General features: G+C 39.6%; 1 protein-coding gene across 1 annotated transcript in view; it reads left to right on the top strand.

Annotated features, from left to right (window-relative positions):
- ABCA9 (ATP binding cassette subfamily A member 9) overlaps positions 1-18,845 on the top strand; it is a 50,780-nt gene extending 31,935 nt beyond the window's left edge. The window contains exons 22-39 of the mRNA XM_016143648.2: positions 144-281; positions 2,412-2,519; positions 4,460-4,633; positions 4,811-4,924; positions 5,719-5,838; positions 8,421-8,489; positions 8,962-9,053; positions 10,266-10,386; positions 11,001-11,118; positions 11,781-11,872; positions 12,219-12,379; positions 12,851-12,926; positions 12,999-13,093; positions 13,810-13,929; positions 14,097-14,237; positions 15,010-15,089; positions 16,743-16,798; positions 16,930-18,845. Coding sequence (XP_015999134.2) covers positions 144-281; positions 2,412-2,519; positions 4,460-4,633; positions 4,811-4,924; positions 5,719-5,838; positions 8,421-8,489; positions 8,962-9,053; positions 10,266-10,386; positions 11,001-11,118; positions 11,781-11,872; positions 12,219-12,379; positions 12,851-12,926; positions 12,999-13,093; positions 13,810-13,929; positions 14,097-14,237; positions 15,010-15,089; positions 16,743-16,798; positions 16,930-17,028 — 1,974 coding nt within the window. The 3' untranslated portion in view covers positions 17,029-18,845. The remainder of the gene's footprint in view (positions 1-143; positions 282-2,411; positions 2,520-4,459; positions 4,634-4,810; positions 4,925-5,718; positions 5,839-8,420; positions 8,490-8,961; positions 9,054-10,265; positions 10,387-11,000; positions 11,119-11,780; positions 11,873-12,218; positions 12,380-12,850; positions 12,927-12,998; positions 13,094-13,809; positions 13,930-14,096; positions 14,238-15,009; positions 15,090-16,742; positions 16,799-16,929) is intronic.
- Positions 18,846-20,273: the final 1,428 nt, after the last annotated feature.

Here is a 20,273-nt window from a genome sequence, read left to right as displayed (position 1 = left end):
TATTAATGATGGTAATATTAATCACATTCAGTGCTTTAGCTTTATTGTATTGTTGATAATGTGAATGATTTTCTACCATATTCTTGCATTCAATTTTGTATGGGCTTTCCAAGGACTCAGAATGCATATTGATTTTATTTTAGGATCACAGGTTTTCAATAGCATGTAATACCAAAAGGCTGAATTGCTTTCCTGTCCTCATGGATATCATTAGCAATGGGCTACTTGGAATTTTGAATTCTTCAGAACACATTCAGACTGACAGAAGCACATATTTTGAAGTAAGTATAATATTATCTCACTTATCCTGAGCCATAAGTTTTCAAGAAAATGCTTGAAATGCTGAAACATGCTAATTTTTATAAATTTATTCTTGAATAAATTTGTTTTATATACATATAAATATATACACTACATATATTTATATGCACATATATATACATACGCACAATATTTAGCAATGGTTACATAATATTATAAGCTTAACTGGATGACTTAGGGTGAATGGAAAAGCAGAACATATAATTCATTAGGAAAATGCAATGGTGACTTTTGGTTTTAGATTTGTCACCCCCTGTGCCCCTAAGTTATGGGACCTTGTTAAAACAGCCAGTTTTAAAGGCCAGATTATGTGGTCTCCTAAACTTCTTGACTTCTGTAGGCCCTGTTTAACCAAACCACTAAAAAAGTACAGATAAAAACTGTCTCTCTGTTTATGAGAGGCCCCAAATATTTAGAACATTACCATGTGATTTACATGTATTATCCTGTTTAAATTTCTTAACAAGACTCTGAGATGGTGGTGGTGATAGTGATGATGGTGATGGTGGTGATGATGATGGTGATGATGATAGTGATGATGATGATATTGGTGATGATGGTGGTGATGATGGTGGTGATGATGGTGGTGATGGTGGTTAGTAGCAGTAGGAATATCATTTTGAAGCTGAGAAAACTGTAGCACATAGAGGCGCCGATCTGTTTCATTAGCTATTATATTCGAAGAGACTAGTCAGTTATCTGGATAACCTAGAATAGAGTGCTTCCAAAAATGAGCAAGTGACCCAACCTAAATTCTTTTCTTTAAAATGATGCATTAACTGCAAAACATTTGCTACCCACCAGCCCGACCGACCTTGAATTCTTGTGTAAATAAATTCTCTTGGAATCACCCCTGCTGATTTCCCCACCAAGCTCGTGACATTTTCTTACAAGTCTGCAAGCCCAGTCTCCTGATCCTAAACCTTAGAGCTCTCTGCAGCTTCTGACCCCACTCAGTGACTTTAACCATCCCTCAAACTGTCCTGAAGTCTTCCCAACCAGCCACTCCTCACGCCCCCACCTGACCAAACTACCTAGTTGATATCAAGGGTCTCTCCGTGGGTCCCTCTCTGAGCACCACACAACTCAGACTGTGGGTGGGTGGGTGTCATCTAATGTGGATGTAATATGTTGTCCTATGAATCAAGTTGTGAGTAAGGGGGCTGGCTGTTGCGACGAATTGTGAATTTTCCATCCCAGCAGTCTTTCAAATCTGGAAAATCGGTAAAAGTGCCCATAGCTAAAGATATTAAATGGGTGATGTGGTCCCCGTTCCAGGACCTCCTCTCCACATATGCATCTTTATTCAGGCCATTTTATGTGCTGTAACAGCTCAGAGAAGCACTAAATTTTAGGAGGGATAAGAGAAAAGAGAAGTAAGGAGAAATCTCAAAACACATGATTCCTCTCCTCAGATGACTTGCAGTATAGTAAGGCAACTAACTGGTCATAGATCAAATCAAAGCTTCTAGTAAAACCTAGGATGCTCTTTAACCTGTATAGGATTTTAAAGTCTTTAAAATTCATTGCTTTCAAATGGACTGTATGCTGAGCACTTTTCTCCAAGTCCCATCACTTTTATTTCTGAACATCCACCTACTCATTAATTTCTATCTACCAGGTCCATGAAAGCATTTTAATTTGTTACTTTCGTATTATGTTGAGCCAGAAAAATAATTCTTCATAAATGTTGAACTGAACTGATTTGGCACCAATTTCGAGAGTAGCAAAATAGCTCCTCCAACAACAGTCCACAGATTCTATTGTCTATTAAAATGTCCACATAAATGTTATCATCAAAAAGTCAGAGAGCAGAAGTTTTGTGCTTACCTCACAAGTTATTATCTGTGGGACCTTAGCCAATTTGTACAAGCTGGTGGTGTTTGCTTCTTCAAAAGTAAATCAGGATGCATGTTCAAGGTGTCCAAGTCATTGCAACTCATGATTAAAAACGAATGTGGATAAGATGTTGCAAATAGAACCTGGGGAAGTACTTCGGGGGGTCAGGCTGATTTATTTGAGTGATTTAGTTAAGAAAGGACAAATGAACAGTATACCCAATCAACTCATGCTTTTCTACGTGATTTCAGGAGCACACCTCTGATGAGTATGGGTACATGAGTAATGCCTTCTTCTGGATACCTGTGGCAGCTTGTTTTACTCCTTACATTGCGATGAGCAGCATCGGTGACTATAAAGTAAGAAAAGTTAGCAAACTCTTGACGTGTTCTTAATACACAGAGAGCCCTTCCCCCTCTGATGACCATAAAGTCATATGTAAGTGGTGCACCTAACTTATGTGCCTGAAACAATGAACGATCAAGCATTTTAATAAAAGTTTGGCAAATAGAAAGAGAATGCCATTTTTCTCAAACAAATGTGAGACTTCAGGAAGGACAGCTTAGATGATATCACCTAATAGGAAATGGCGATTTTCTCTGGTATATCATGTACAGTTTTATTTCTGGACACCCACTGACATCCCATCTCTCAATGATGGTTTCCACTTCCTGCGTGGTGGCAAATTGAATCAGGTAGAAGCCCTAAACAACTCACCACAGCACTTCCTCTGGGCAGAGCCACTGTCGTCTCTTTTCTGGATGAGCACACCAGCCTCCCTAACTACTCACTCTGGGTCCTCATTTGTCTTATCTGTTTCCCACACAGTGTGACAGAGCAAGATCTTAAAAACACAAATCTGACCATCTTAATTACCTGCCTAAATCCCTTCAGTGCTTCCCCATAAACTAAGGAGCAAGCATGAGACACTCGCCATAGCCTGAAAAGCCACGCATGATCTGGACCCAGGTGTTTCTCTCCACTCCGATCCAATGCCACCATCATCTTGATAACCGCGTCCAGCCACAATGGCTTCTTTCCAGTTTCCCCAGAACATCAGCTGTCCTCACTTCTCTCCTGCTGTTCTCTCTGCCTGCAGTGCTCCCAACTCGTCACCTGGATAACTCTTTGCTTAGACCCTAACTCACTCTTTTGCAAATGAACCCCCATACTGACCTGATGCCCCAACTACAATTCATCTCTTTACTAACGGTTCACATATGACCCTTAACCTTCTTAACACTTTTAATTTTACTTCCTTTTTAATTTTAATAATTATAATAATTTAATTATTAATTTATTTGCATATCACCTTTGTCTCCTTTCCCTCTGCACACTAAACTCCCTAAGAGCTCCAGGACCAACACAAAGCCAGGCACGTGGTATATGCACAGTAAATATACACTGAGCAAATGAATGAATAGGAAATGTCAGCTCTCTAATGTGTCTGTCTTCACTATCTTTCCCTCTCCTGCTTCCTTCCAGATGCTTCCTTCCTTCCTCTCCAGAATATTTATCTGCATTCCAACTTTGCCCTTAATTGATCTCTTTATGTACACTCAGTTTTAGATTTAAAATTGTAATTGCTTTTGTGCTTTACTGTTAGACAAGTCCAAGTTATACTTTAAGACCTTGTGTTAAGATGCTCACTGCAACAATATGGCCAGTAGTGGGCCACACAATTAAATTCGTAATTACATACGAGTTTCCATACATAATAATGAAAAGCATGGCTTACTTCAAGACAGGAAGTGTAACATTTTAATGGAAGTCTTCATATGCCAACCTAAAGAATTCTTAATGAAACTGACAAATTAGATGATTATGTCTTAGACTCTGAATTAAATGCCAATTATAAATGCACTATTTACCTTCAGCATGGAATTTATCGATCTTACAGGAAATCGTAAACCTGCATCTTTGGAATCTTTGTACATCTTGCAGGTCTTCATGGTATCTAAAGGAAGAATAGCTTTGGAAAGAAAGGAATAGGTATCTTCTCATTGAGACCCTGCCTGGTCACTCTGGTGGAATGCAAGCTAGTTATTATGTTGATGTATTTTCCCTTCAGATGATGAAGTTGTCATATGGTTTACAGCATTATTAATACCCCTGAAGCAGGCGTGCGGCAAGTGAAACCCATTTACCATATCAGTATAATGTATAAAAGGGACATAGAGAAACATGAACATTTTTGTGACTACATATTTGTAATTTCTCAGCTTCAGCTATCACAACCTTTTGATAACTCTTGTTTGTTTGTTTGTTGTTTGTTTGTTTGTTTGTTTGTTTTAATCAGAAAAAAACTTACTCCCAGCTGCGGATTTCAGGCCTCTATCCTTCGGCTTACTGGTTCGGGCAGGCTCTGGTAGACAGTCCACTGTACTTCTTCATCCTTCTTCTCATGCAAATAATGGATTACATTTTTAACCCAGATGAAATTATGTTTATAATACAAAACCTGTTAATTCAGGTCAGTGCAAAAATCATGAGATGGTTTTATTTGATTATTGTGATGAATGCTGTAATATTATTCATCTTAAACCAAAGAACTTCAGATTACTTTTGCTATAGCACAGTTTGGAAAGTCGAGGTTTATTTACTTTCCTAGATACATTTACCTTACTCAACCTTAATATTCTATTTTCAGATCCTGTGTAGTATTGGATATGTTTCATCTCTTATTTTCTTGACATACGTGATTTCATTCATTTTTCGCAATGGGAGAAAAAATAGTGGTATTTGGTCGTTTTTTTTCTTAATTGTAAGTATCAATATAGTGTGTATTATTTCACTTTTGAACCACTTTAAATAATTCTAAGAAGATATATTTTAATCTTTATATCAAGCAGATGGTAAATTAATATTACTCTCTAGAAAATTCTAATCACTCTATAATAATCATAGACGTAGATAAAATATATTGCTTATATAGGTGTATACCATTATAAACTATAAGCTCAGACATATCTCCAGGTCTAACTATTTCATGAATTAGAGACATCTACTTTCAATGATCCACTTATAATTTTACTTGAATATTTCAAAAACACCTTGATGATCACATATCTAAAATATAATCCTTTCCTCAATCCTATTCTTCTTTGTCTCTCAATGTATCACATACCTACAGTGTAATCTACCCAGATAATTCCTCATACCCGAAACCTAGACTTACCTTTGATTCCTCTCTCTTTGTTTCTCCTCACATTCAATCTATTTGCATGTCCTTTAGACTCGAGATTCCTCAAGTCTGTTTGACATGTCCCAACTTCACTGCCATTGTCAGAATGTGAATTTAGTGGGAATTCTCACTGATTTGTATGTACACTGAATTTGAGAAATGCTGTTGTGTCTTAAAATTTCCATATTCCATCTAATAAAGAATTGTGACACTCCAATTGCAGAGAAAAAAATATATAATGGCAGCACTGGCTTGGGGGAGTGAGATGGAAATTAAAATAAGAACATTTACGAGACACATTCCCACTCTCTTGAAAAACATCCAAAAATTCAGCTTGTTACACTTCAGTGAAATGATATTGTGTTTCATTTCAGATCACCATCTTCTCGATAGTTGCTACTGATATAAATGAATATGAATTTGTAGGGCTACTTCCCTGCACCATATTAATACCTCCATTCACACTGATCGGCTCTCTATTCATTTTTTCTGAGGTAAGTAATTTCATTCCTGTCCTAGGGTCATGAAATGTGTTGCCACTGGAGACAGCTTTGAATATTGTAAAAGCGTAGAGTCCTTAGCTATACAGAGTTTGAGATCTCTGTTTTCTTAAAGCTAATTCACTTGCCTAGGCAAAAATCATTTTTCTTGTTTGGTAGGAAGTCTTGCCTTGGTTTGTGAAGGTTAAAGTCAGCTCCATTATAGTAGAATTTTAGAGTTCTCATGATAACCCTCCCTCCTGAGAATAAATGACCCTACTGGGAAGTTGATGAGATGCTCTTTTTTTGTTAATTTTGGACATGTTACGTTTAAGCATCCTCACAGACATGTAATAGGAAATATTAAGTAGCCAGTTAGGTGTATGAATCTGAAATTCAGTATGAATGGTTATATCAAGTTTGGGACTAACGCTAAATATTTGAGATTCATCAGCATGTGAGTCATATTTAAAGCCATGGAATTAAATAATATAACCTACATAGTAAACATAGTTAGAATGAAAAAACGGCCTTGAACTCCAAAATTTAAATATTGGGAAGAGGAAGAGTCAGCAAATCAGTTTGGAAAGTAGCCTGTGAGGCTGGAGAAAAACTAGGGGACTGTTGTGTACCGGAATATCTTCTTAGAAACTCTCTTCAGACACTTAAAATATCAACATATAAGGATGTTTGCCAGGTGGCAATAATGTTTCAAAAAGGGAGTGATTCAACTGTCAAAATGAGAAGTCTAGAAAGGTGACAACTGAGAAGACACTATTGGATTTGACTGCATGGAAGTCGTCGGTGATATTAATAAGACAGATTTCACTGAAAAGTTGAACACAAATACCTGGTGAGAGTGAACATAGTAGAGAATGTGAGCTGGAGAAGTAGTGCAGTGGGTATGAACATATATTTCTAGGAGTTTAGCTCAAGAGAGTACCAGAGAGATGGACTAGTAGGTAAGTGGGGAGAGCAGATTGTTGTTTAAGACAGGAGATGCTATGACGATATGGGAGAAATTTCTGATGAAAAGAGAGATGGAGTACCTATGACGCCACGTCTGGGAAGAGCTGAGAAAAAATAGCATGCTGTGCACAAGCAGAGGTTTAACGTTCTCAGAATAGGAACATTCCATCTATTTGTCAAGACCGTGGCCAGATTATGTGAATACAGAGGCAGAGAGTTGAGCGGCTTGATGGGAAAAAGATGCAATGACTCTCTTTTGACAGATTCTAGTTTTTTAGGGATAGCAGTGAAGTTATGAAGCGAGAGTGAGGTGAAGAGAGGTGTTGGGATTTTGAGGAGAGAGGAAAAGATAGAAAATACCGTTTAAGAGAGAAAGGCAGCAGAATTGCCAGCCAATGCTAAAGGACCCCCTTTCTTGTTTTTCCCATGAAGTCTAGGTCGAGTGTTTCTGTTATCACAGTCAACTTCTCAGATGCAGTCCAGGGCAAGCGGAAGGTTGGGTTCAACCACAGTTAATGTTTCAAGATGAGTCTGACAAAGAAAAAGATAAGGGAGCAGCAGTTCTGTATAAAGAGGAATTGTAACAATGAACCATGGATTCCAAGCCAGGGAAGGAAGAAGTGAAGGAATCGAGGGGGTTAATGGACTGTGAAAAGTGATAGGATTGGTGGGTTGGAGGTTCACCAACTCCAAATTATGGAGCAAGAATACTAGAGTAAGAAAACTGAAAAAAATAAAATGTGGTGGCAGATAGAGCAAAGATCAGGACCCCCTAAAGTTGCTTTTGGATCTGGTACAGTTTTTGGAAATGACCAAAGCACTTAGGAGAACAAGGTCATTTGAAATGATATCAGGATACTGCCAAATCATCCAGTAATGCAAAAAAAATAAAATAAAATAAAATAAAATAAAATAAAATAAAATAAAATAAAATAAAATTCTTTTTTCAGGTTTAAATGGCTGTGATGGTTTGAGATTCTACATCAGTTTAAAGTTGCTCAGAAAAAAATAGTCTTGGGAAATACAGCTTAAGAAACAAAATTGGCTCTGCACTCTTTATTCACTAAAGAGTTGGGGATGTTTCAGAATGTACTGTAAATCTTATGGGGACCGTGCACTCAGGTGTATGCGTGCAAACTCCATCCAGGTGAAGGGCTTTGTCTTCGGCATGAGGGATTTTCACAGTTTTTCTCAAGAGAGCGTAGCAATGGACAGAGCGATGTGATGGTTGTTGGGCTCTCGGGGCAGAAGAGAGGGACGGAGCGCAGATGCAGAGAGAGAGGAATGTGAAGTTAGGGGAGAGGGTTGTCTGAAGACGAGTCTCGCCCACGGCTTCAACAACGGGTCTGCCAGCACCACCGAGGATTCTCCTCGGAAGGTGAATGCTGCTCACTCAGTGTTAAATGTAAAAGCATCTGGACCTATAGCTAAGCACAGGTTAATGGTACCAAGTGACACCAGAAGCAAGGAAGACTCACTGCACAGTCAGAAATTGACCTTTACCCGATGCATAAGTGAGAATTACGTAGAAGGCTGGCAAGGTCATTTAATGGGCGTTAATTTATCTTACGTGAGGTGAGATGCACAGAGGAAGGTTCATCTAAACATACTTTTTCTTCATTTTACAGATTTCTCCTGACTCCATGGATTATGTAGGATCTTCAGAGCATTATATTTTATATCTGGCACTGCTAATAGTAAGAAGACATTTCCATTTAAATGTTCATGCTTAAGGGGACACATGTGTATGCTTTGCATTAAATTAAAATTTTAATTTTGGTACTTAAAAATTTGGCTCTGTAGGTATCTGAAAACATACACACACACACACACACACACACACACACACACACGCCAACAGAGGTTTTAAACTCTGAACCACTATCTTTATAATGATCATCTGACACTGAGTGTGAAGCCCACACTGTTGATGGTGTGAATAGCACTAGTATCAACATACTGCTATTATTTCTGTCATGGTTTCTCTGAAAAGGAATGGTGTTCACTCTGAGAGTTTCATAGAGGATTGAATACATTGTCTTTGTCTTTTAATCTTTTAAAAATGATATCAAATCTATCTCTATATGTGATCAAACTCCCTAAAACAGTCGCAACATGAAGGTTGTTTTCATGGTCATGCTAATGTCGATTGTCTTTTTCTCCGCCTAGCCTTACCTTCAATTTTTCGTTTTCGTTTTTGTTCTACGATGTCTGGAAACAAACTTCAGGAAGAAATCAATGAGAAAGGATCCTGTGTTCAGGTTGAGAGAACTCAAATAGATTTTGATATTTTATTTTGATATTCATTATTTAAACATATTTTAATATACTTACATTAAATAGTACTGTACAGGATTTTTCTTAAAGGGCTGTATAGTATACAAAATTATAATTCTAGGTACTTTAATAATATTGCAATCTAGTGAGAGAAACCACATTAGCAAACATAAGACACTGAAAAATTGAGGCAGGCCATGCCACTGACATAAGAGAAGAAAATTATCTACAAAGAAGTAGTATCTTAAAAATAATGGGTAAGTGTAGAGAAGCAATTCGATAAGCATAGACCATCTAGGAAGGAACAGTAGTCTGAGCAAAATGACAACAGTTGGAATAAATGCTGCTACCTTCCAATAGGTTCAAGAAGGCAGCTGGAAGGAACTTGAAGGCTCATGTTGGAGGCTAATGGAAAATTAAAATGAAATTAGATATTGGAGGGTCTTGGAATAGGGAACCATGGGAAGGATCTTGCAAATTACACAATGGGAAACAGACAGGTGTGTTTCGAAAACCTGGCCTAACTTAGAAAACACGAATCAAGCTCAAATCTGAGCCTACAGCTAAGCTCAGGTTAACAGGTCACCGAGTGACACTGGAAGTGATGGATGATAGCCACGTTTTAGCAAATCAGCAGTTTGGTTTGGCATGAGGAGTCAGGAGTAGTCGGTGGGGCAGGGGGACGATGAAGGCAAGAATGAGATTGGTAGCAGTCAGGAGAGAGTGATCCTGACCCACGTTCCCCAGGAGGGACAGTGTTCAGGAACTGGTGATAATATCGCCTTGGCTTTTCCGGGACACACCTCTGATTCCAAATGTTTCGGTCCATTCTTCTCACGAAGCCTTCAGAATTCCAAAACATCTGCGTCAAAATTACAGTTCCTAGATTCCTTTCTCATGAAACCTTGCCCCCAAGTTTTTTTTTTTTTGCCAGAGTGTGTGTACCATTTTCTTATTTCCAAAAGAAGTCACAACCAACAAGAATGAACGTTAGGCAAAAAGCAAGGATGACGTATGAGGGGTGTCATGTGACTCATTGATGAAAATGGCTGTCTGGCAAGGCAGAGAGTGTAGCGCAGGAAAATGGAGGTTATATTATACTCACGGTTACTCAATCCATTCGAGTAATTGATAGCAGTATAGAGGTCATTATTTCTGCTACCAGTTTTTCAACTGGAAACCTGGTTGGATTTTAGAATTTCACCAAGAAGCAGTAAAGTCCTCCCAAACCCAGAGGAACCGGAAGGGGAGGATGAAGACGTCCAGATGGAACGCGTGAGAGCAGCGAATGCTGTGGCCGCCCCAGCCTCTGATGAGGTAGCACTGCTAAAAACGTTTGTTTTGTTTTTTTGTTTTTTTGTTTTTGTCAAGCAATACTTCTAATCTTCATTTTTGAAGAAAAAAAAACAAACACTTTGAGGTTCTTCCACCCTTACACATACAGCTCATTACTCAACTTTAGTAAATATGCAATTTCAACAAAGATAAGGGAACACACACACTCGTTAATTTATTTTTCAGAGTCATAGTTTTGGTAAGTAAAGCTAACCATGACAAAACCTGAGAAATGCTGTGTGAGTTTTATAAACTGAGGAAAGCAATTTGGAGGAGAGAGTTCATCTGAGGGGTGTGTGTGTGTGTGTGTGTGTGTGTGTGTGTGTGTGTGTGTCTTAATAGATCTCTTGGTTTAATGAATGTCTAAATTCCTATTTTCTAAGGAAGGGCAAGCACAAATCATATGATTAATGCAAATGTTCTTTTGCTGCAGAAATATAGACCGAGAGAGTTCACTTTGAAATGGTAGTTTCTAGGAGAAAAACTGAATCGATTCATGATTTTGTATAGGTGAAGATTTGGTCGGAGGGAGTATGGAGCACTCACTCATTACAGGGTGGGACTCAAGCCCTGTTGCTATTCATTTCACTTTCCAGAAACCAGTTATCATTGCCAATTGTCTGCGGAAGGAATATGCAGGAAAAAAGAAAAACTGCTTTGCCAAGAAGAAGAAAAAAGTGGCCACAAGAAATGTCTCTTTCTGTGTTAAAAAAGGTTGGAAACAGTAGTTCTGTTAGCAGAGAGATCTTGACCTCTGAAGATGAGGTCTTTTGAAGGGAACAATACTATCCAAATCTGCCCCCCCCCCCACATTGATAAACACAAAAGGCAGCCAACTTATCAGCTGGCTGTCGCTGATTCATCCTGCTTTAAAGCCTTAGTCAAAACAAGGTTTTTTCTTTGCATAGGAAGACAGTTATGTCTGTCCTATTAAAACAAACAGAAGCCACGAGAAAGGAAGCAGTCTTTATGTTAAAGGATACTATAGCTTTTTAAGTAGTAAATTTAATTTCACAACAGGGAATGCTACACGGAAGGGAATTTGTCGGGGCACAGTGGCTCATGCTTCATTTCTAACAAACGGCACATTTTTGTGAAAGCGTCCGTTAAATGCAATGGGCTTTGGAATCAAAATGTTTCAATTCCAGCTCAGCCCCTTGCTGGCGGCATGACCTCTTCATGCCTTAGTTTCCTCACTGTTAAATGAAGGCAGTAATAACACTCGGGTTGTGTGTGTGTGTGAGAAATAAGTGAAATAATGTACATAGTGCGTTCGACATACAGCTTGACACAAGGCGAGTCCTCAGATGGTATTTGTTTTTATTGTTCCTGTAATTGTTTGCAGCTGTAATTCTGAGCAGAGCTTTGTCTTTCAGGTGAAGTGTTTGGTCTGTTGGGACACAATGGAGCTGGTAAAAGTACAACGATTCAGATGATAACCGGAGACACAAAACCAACCTCAGGGCAGGTCCGTAACACACACAGAAATATGGTTATTTAATACAAAAGAAAGAAAGAAAAGAGAGAGAGAGGTCATTAAATGCTGCCTTGATCAAATGTTTTACAATGAATATTGATAACAATTTTAAAAATACATAGATGACCCTTAATCAATGTGATTTATGCATTGAATGAAGAGGTTTAATAAAATTTTTCCCCCTAGTTCCAGAAATAGTCATGAGGTGCTGAAAAGGGCTGTATGTTGTCTATACTATGCCTTTTATCGAATGAAGACTTGAAAAGGACATCTTTGAAATACATACTTATATACATATGCACACACAATCATATGTGAGAATGAACTTCTTGTGTAGGTGGCTTTGAAGGGGAGCAGCGAGGGGGACCCCCCGGAGTTCCTGGGGTACTGTCCTCAGGAGAACGCGCTGTGGCCCAACCTGACCGTGAGGGAACACCTGGAGGTGTTTGCCGCCGTGAAAGGCCTGAGGAGAGCGGACGCCGCTGTCGCCATCACACGGTACACGGGGGACACACCTGCTCGCTACCTGAGCGTGCCAGAGACGCCCGGGAGTGACAGCCTTCCTGGGGACCTGAGCACCAGACACTCTAAATGCTGACCAGAGCACGCTGGGCGGATCAGCCATTAGAAACTGTTTCCCCTGATTTCAAAGTGTTACTAATTTTTTCTCATACTAAATATGGAAAGAAAAAAAGTCACTATTCGTTGGTAAAATGTCTCAATACTCAACGTTAGGTATAAGCTAGCACAGAACAGCTATTTGGAGATCGTGACAGGTGCTTATATTCTATTAAAAGGGAAAACCATCTTCGGGGGTGATGGAACCACGCCAGGTTTCGGACGGCCTGGCGTCTGTTTCCAGAAGCCCGTCTCCGAGCCGCGCTCCCCGTCCCGGCCCCGCGCGGCCCGCGTGCTCCCGCCGGCTCTCCTCGCTGGCAGGAAGCCTGACCGGCCCGCTGTCCCCTGCAGGTTGCTGGCGGCGCTCGCGCTGCAGGACCAGCAGCAGCGTCCGGCGAAGGCCTTGTCGGAGGGAGTCAAGAGAAAGGTAGGGCGGGGCCCGGGCTTGCTGCGCGCCCCGCGCAGGTGGGTGCCCGACGCGCTGTTCCTCTGGTTGCAGCTGTGCTTCGCGCTGAGCATCCTGGGCAACCCGCCGGTGGTGCTGCTGGACGAGCCGTCCACCGGGATGGACCCCGAGGGCCAGCAGCGGATGTGGTGAGGGCGTAGCATGAGCGACCCGAAGTGAATGAACTCGTTAATCCTGTAACCACCAACCTTCAGAACCGTTTGACTTATAAAGTGAGAGACATGGACATTATCAGGAAAAGCAGTATTAAGGGAGAAAACCCGATAGTGTATCACAGCTGAGAAGACTCTAACAATCTAATACTCTAAGAATTTCATCGTCGCGGTAGCTCGGCGGGGTAGTCATACAACCCGTTTTTATATGCGATCGTATCAACCTGTAGTTTTGAAGTTCTGAAGCTTTCTGCAACCTGATATGTAATTCTTGTGGAAGAAAAAATGTCACACCCAAGATGTAGTCTTTAATTATTTTAGGAATATCCTGAAATCTGACATTGTGTATTTTAGGGTATTTGTCATTATTATCTCGTTTTTTTAAAAGTTCTCATTTTCTATCTTTCTTCCTATTGCCATCTCAGAAATATTCTTGAAATTCAGCCTTTTTCTAAACAACCTTTTACCCAATATCATTCTCTACATTCAGCCCGAACCATGCTATGAATTATAGACCCTAATCAATTGTTTGGTAATTTCCATGCCCATTGTCCCTCGGAAATCCTTTCTTTGTCTAATCTGAAGATACTAATTGTTTCATATGTGCCAATCGAAAGAAGTTTAAAAAACTTTTTTTTTCACACTGTCCCGAGCATTCCCACCAGCAAACATCTCCCTTGAACTGACTTTAGGCAGGCGATCCGGGCCACCTTTAGAAACACGGAGAGGGGCGCCCTCCTGACCACCCATTACATGGCAGAGGCCGAGGCCGTGTGTGACCGCGTGGCCATCATGGTGTCCGGGAGGCTGAGGTGGGTGCCCGCACTTGACCCTCAGGTATGGCCTGTTCAAACCACATTTCCCTGCGCATGGTTATCAGCTGGCTGCTCAGGCTCTACCTGGCCCCACCCAAAAAATCACCAGAAGTAAGTAGCATTCTCTCTCCCTTTTCCTGATTGACCTCATTGTCTCCCTCCAGGTGTGTCGGTTCCATCCAACACCTGAAAAGCAAATTCGGCAAAGATTACCTGCTGGAGATGAAGGTGAAGACCCTTAGCCAGGTGGAGCCCCTCCACAGCGAAATTCTGAGGCTTTTCCCCCAGGCTGCTCGGCAGGAAAGGTAAACAGAGGTGGTGGTCTGTTTCGTCTCCATCTTTGTTTTGCGTTTCTATTATGGTGATGAAAAGTAAAAGCTTTATCTTCTCTTTTTTAACTTTACCGCAATTGTGAATGCTTTAATTACTAGAGAAAGACCCAAATCCAAGGGATGCCGATTCGGAAGCTGATTCTTGTAAGGGAATTAGCATTCGGGGCTCTGTGACGTGCCAGGTACTAACCAACACGGACACATACCTAGTCCATCTCAGTGGTCCTCTCTGAAGGGTAAAATCATCCTTAGTGAACAGGATCACCTGTATAACGCCCATGCCCAGTGCCAGGCATCAGTCAACGCTCAGTGAATGATGTCCCGCAACATTTCTGTTATTATCAGTAACAGCACCTGAGGCTCAGGGTGGTTAGAGGATGCTGAGTAACTAGTGGTGGAGCCAGGAGGGGAACCTAGCTCTTTTTAGTTAGAGCCTGTTCTTGTCCTAATGAGAAAGAAGGATAAGAAATCCCACTTTTTCTCTTCGTGAGGCCCAGACGCTACAGGCTTCCCTCCTTTAGCACCCATTCCTCCCCAAAGTAAGATGGAGCCTTCTCTTAAGCCTTCTAATGTTTCTGCTGCAGTAAATTGACTTCTCGTTGCCTGAGGAGCACTCACACCACGGCCTTCCGTGCAGATGTGTACACGTGAACAGCTGTTGACATCCTCACTCCATTTTAGGCGCGTACCCCTCAGTGGTTGTGCTTTTGACACCTGGAGCTCAGCCTCACCCTTTTCCTCGCAGGTACTCCTCCCTGATGGTCTATAAGTTGCCTGTGGAGGATGTGCGACCTTTATCGCAGGCTTTCTTCAAATTAGAGATGGGTAAGAGCGACATTCAGATCTTGCATAAAACCACTATAGCAAGCACATGAACATAAAATTGTGGTATTATACCACAAATAAATTATTAAGACTAATTATTAATCCATTATTTCTCAACGAGGGGTGATTTGGCAATATCCGCGTGTATTTCTGGTTACCACGACTAGGGGTGGAATTGGGGGTGCAATTGATATCTAATAGGTCGAGGCCGGGGATGGTGCTAAACATCCTACAATGAATGCACAGGTCAGCCTCTTCCCGCCACAAAAAATGATTGGAACAAAATGTCATTAGTGCCAAGGCTGAGAAAACTGGCCCCGATTGAATGAGGCTCTGGAGGGAAGAGACCATTGGCATCTGGGCCTAGATTCGGTCTTGCGCCTGTGTACTTTCTGATAGCGCTAGACGCTGACAAGGAAGTTCCTCTCTGTTGAGCTGGGCTGAGCCATAACTCTTTTCCTAGGCTCTTAGATTCTGATCTAAGATTTTGGTTTTTGCATACTGCATCGATCTATCGTGGACTAAGCTGTTGCCTATCACATCAGTGTACGAAATCTGATAAAAAGCTGAACATCTTCCCTCTCTTCTTGATCTGTACTTTTTGCCTGTCATCTGTCATTAGAAGCCCCAGGCATCCTACTCCTTAAAGAGGTTCTTCCCCTCTAGATGAACTTAAGGGTGCCCCAGATAGGTTTTCTTTTCACTTTCTGGTTCGGTTGGTCACCTTCACTCTATGGTTCAGTTGGTCACCTTCACTCTATGGTCTGTGGTTTTCTCTAAACGTTGAAAGTGTAGGACTGTCACCCATCCACAGTGTTTTTTCTTGACATATTTCCAAACATGAGTCAAGGACCCATCCCCATGTCCCCAAACTGCAGGCCAGCCCCACCACGGCATCAGATAACGTGGCTTTCCAGTCTTACCTCTTCACTCATGATTTCTTCCTCTACGTGTCTGCACACTTGGGATCTCAGTCACAATCCGGATCGGTAACAGATTGTAAACTCAAAACGGGATAATTCAAGGAAGGTTTGTTTATAAAGGGACTGTTTGTAAAGGTGCAAGGAACATTGCAGTTACCCGAGGCTAACCTAGCAGAAGCATTATCATTCTTAGGTCTGAAGGAACTAAGAGAGAAAACAGTGACTAGAACCAGGGTGTGCAGTCATGTAGAATTTGCCACCTTGAGAGAAACCGTGGCTTTCAATCAAGAGACACAGCTGGCGTTACAGAGGGTGTGAAGGAATAAAGGCCTTGGCTTCCCTTTTCTTCTGTCCCTTCACCTGAGCTGCCACTGGTGGGACCCACAGAAGGAGCCTCTTCAGTCAGTCTCTGGAGCGGAGAGTAGGGTAGGGAAGAGTGGGGACAGATGTCCTGGGCACGTGGTAGTTTTCCAGTGCAGACGGAGCTGTCCCTTAGCTTATCCTACACAAACGCTCTTATGATACCTCTGCCCAAACTCTAATGGGAGAATATTTCTATTCTATTAGGGGACTAGATAGTGAATTTGCATTCTCATATTTACTCCAAGAATATTTATTATCTTATCTTTTATATTTAAGATCTAGTTGCATGTACTTTTTATACATGACTGGTGAAAGTCTCTGAATAAAAAAATATATGAATTCCTAATACACATTCATCCTTGTGCAGTTAAACAGAACTTCGACCTGGAGGAGTACAGCCTCTCACAGTCAACCCTAGAGCAGGTGGGTCGGTGTAAAGATTTGTATGTCATCTATGGAATATAAATGTGTAATAAGTGCATAGTCTTTGCACCCACTTGGAACTATAGGAAGTGGTGTGACACCCCCTCTCTTAATTTTTTTCTCCATTATAGGTTTTCCTGGAGCTCTCCAAGGAGCAGGAGCTGGAAGATTTTGATGATGAACTTCACCACTCAGTAAAGTGGAAGCTGCTCCCGCAGGAAGAGCCCTGAAGCCCCTAATAGCCTGTGTTCCTCTTTAAGCTTGTGACTCTTTTTAAGATAATATTTTATAGCAAGGATACACCTTATCTCAGATATGTACGAGGTACTTTTGAAACTCATATCATCATTTTTCTCAATAATATGACTTGTAGTGAGACTAAGGAATAAAGTCAGGGAGAACAACGAGGAAGCCAAACCGTGTACCAGCAACCAAACCCCATGTTTCACATAGTAGTAAAAGAAAAAAATGCATTTATTATAGAATTGTTTATGTTTTTTGAGGATGATACAGCAAACTTTCTCTGAACTTCAAAATATTGCATAATTTTTTTTTGTGATAGAAATACAAATTAAGGCAATGCTGATTTGGGAGGGGGAAGAGAGTTAATTGATTACATAGCGGCATAGAATTTGCTTTTTGTAATTCACTTTTTTTAACTTTTTCGTAATTTACCGATTTTCCTTTTTTGTCATTTTTCAGATTTTTAGATTGTAGAGTCCATATTTTGACTGTTCTGATTATAAAGGAAGTTTGGAACCTCTTAAAATAATCAATTGCAGTAAGAATTTGAATAATCAATTTGAAAAAAATATATATCTTGCTTACAATTTTGAAGCATATTTCTGGTTTTCTGTTTTCTTATGATGTCAGGATCTATCTTTAGGCAAAGCACTAAAACGTCATCTTAATTTCTCACGTTATGATTTATCTAACTGATGCCACCATAAACACTTTAAAATCAACATAATCTACTTGTACACTCATATTTAGATGAGTTTCGATTGTCTTCTTTCATTGCTGCATAAGTCACTAAGTTTATGGTGATTTGGTAATGCAGCAATCAAAATCTAATATAGGCATATAAATAAAGTGGTGTTTAGAAAAGATGACTTTCCCAAAGTTACAGGTCACGGACCCAGAATACAAACCAAGGAGTCTGTCTGATTTAAGTTATCTTTAAACAGTCATCTCCTTTAAGCTATCATCTACTTTAAGTTATCATCAAGCAGTATTGAACACTGGATTGAGGTTGCAATGAAGATATAAAGAACATTTCTTCAAGTTTCTGTTACCTTTTGAGAAGAGAAACTAAAGAACACAATAGACACTATATAATCAACTTCTAATTGTTATGGTATCAACTAGAATGACTTAAGGATTTGAAGCTAAAAACTGTTTCGCAGCCTAAACAAAGCTAGTTATTATGGTAAGTAGCCTTAAACATAGCCTAATTGTTGTAGTAAGTTTAAATGACCAAGTTGTAAATTTTTTAATATAAATATCTCCCATATAATTTTGACAAGTGTTCCAAATCTTATGTTTTGTTATAATTCAAGGTTGTTATATTTTAAATGCAATTGGTGTCAGAAACACAGCAACTCGAAGTCATCACAATATAATTATTTTTGTCTATAAAATTTTTTAAATTAAAATATAGCTAACATATAATATTATATTAGTTTCAGTTGTACACCATAGATATTCAACATTTATGTACCTAAAAAAGTAATCACCATGGTAAGTCTAGTAACGATCTGTCATCGTACAGCGCTATTATAATATTATTGCTATCTTCCCTACGCTGTACATCACATCCCCGTGACAATTTATAACTGAAAATTTGAACCTCTTATTCCCCTTGTTCTTTTTTAATTTTTCAATTACAGTTGACATTCAGTATTATTTTATATTAGTTTTAGGTATACGGCATTGTGATTAGACACGTATTTAAGAAGTGATCCCTGCATTACTCTAGTACTCACCTGACTTAATACATACAGTTATTACAATATTGTTGACTGTATTTCCTATGCTATACTTTACATCCCCGTAACTATTTTGTAACTACTAATTTATACTTATTAATCCCTTTACCTTTTTCACCCGGCCCTCCAATGCTCCACTCATCTGGCAACCATCAGTTTGTTTTTTGTATCTTCTTGTCTGTTTATATTTTTTTTATTCATTTATTTTGTTCTTTAGATTCCACATATAAGTGAAATCATGTGGTATTTGTCTTTCTCTGTTTGACTTATTTCACTTAGCATAATACCCTCCAGGTCCATCCATGTTGTCACAAATGGTAAGTTTTCATTCCCTTTTTTATGGCCAAGTAATATTCCATTGTATATATGTACCACTTTTTCTTTATCCGCTTGTCTATTGATGGCACTTAGGTTGCTTCCATATCTTGGCTATCCTAAATAATGCTGCAATGAATATAAGGGTGCACATATCTTCCTGACTTAGTGTTTTGGATTTCTTCAGATAAGCAACCAGAAGTGGAATTGCTAGGTCATAAAGTAGTTTTGGTTTTAATTTTTTGAGAAAACTGCATACTGTTTTTTATAGTGGCTGCATCAATTTGCAATCCCATTAACAGTACACAAGGGTTCCCTTTTCCCCACATCCTCACCAAAACTTGTTTGTTGATTTACTGATTATAGCCATTCTGACGGGTGTGAGGTGATATCTCATTGTGGTTTAAATTTGCATTCCTCTGATGATTAGTGATGTTGAACATCTTTTTATATGTCTATTGGCCATCTGTATGTCTTTGGAGAAATGTCCATTCAGGTCCTCTGCCCATTTTTTAATTGGATTATTAATTTTTTTGGTGTTAAGTTGCGCGAGTTCTTTATAAATTTGGAGTATTAACCCCTTATCAGATATATCATTGGTGAGTATCTTCTCCCATTCAGTAAGCTGTCTTTTCCTTTTGTCGATGGTTTCCTTTGCTGTGCAAAACCTTTTTAGTTTGATGTAGTCCCGTTTGTGTATTTTTTTTCTTTTGTTTCCCTTGCCTGAAGAGAGATATCAGAAAAAATATATATATATTACCAAGAACAATGTCAGAGAGTTTATTGCCTTTGTTTTCTTCTAGGTATTTTATGGTTTGGGGTCATACATTTAAGTCTTTAATCTATTTTGAGTTTGTTTTTGTAAATGGTATAAGAAAGTGGTCTAGTTTCATTTTTTTTTTTTTTTCATGTAGCTGTCCAATTTTCCCAACACCATTTATGGAAGAGACTGTCTTTATGCTATTGTATATTCTTGCCTTTTTTTGTCCTAGATCAATTGACCATATGGGTGTGGGTTTATTTCTGGGCTCTCTATTCTTTTCCATTGATATACATGTCTGTTTTTATGCCAGTACCCATCTGTCTTGATTACTATAGCTCTATAATATAGTTTGATATCAGGTAGCATGATACCTCCAACTTTGTTTCTCTTTCTTAAGACTGCTGTAGAT

Source organism: Rousettus aegyptiacus, unplaced genomic scaffold (genome assembly GCF_014176215.1).
Source record: "Rousettus aegyptiacus isolate mRouAeg1 unplaced genomic scaffold, mRouAeg1.p scaffold_m13_p_6, whole genome shotgun sequence".
Taxonomy (NCBI): Eukaryota; Metazoa; Chordata; class Mammalia; order Chiroptera; family Pteropodidae; genus Rousettus; species Rousettus aegyptiacus.
The sequence above is the reverse complement of the archived record's forward strand: the minus strand, read 5'-3'. Positions and strand labels throughout refer to the sequence as shown.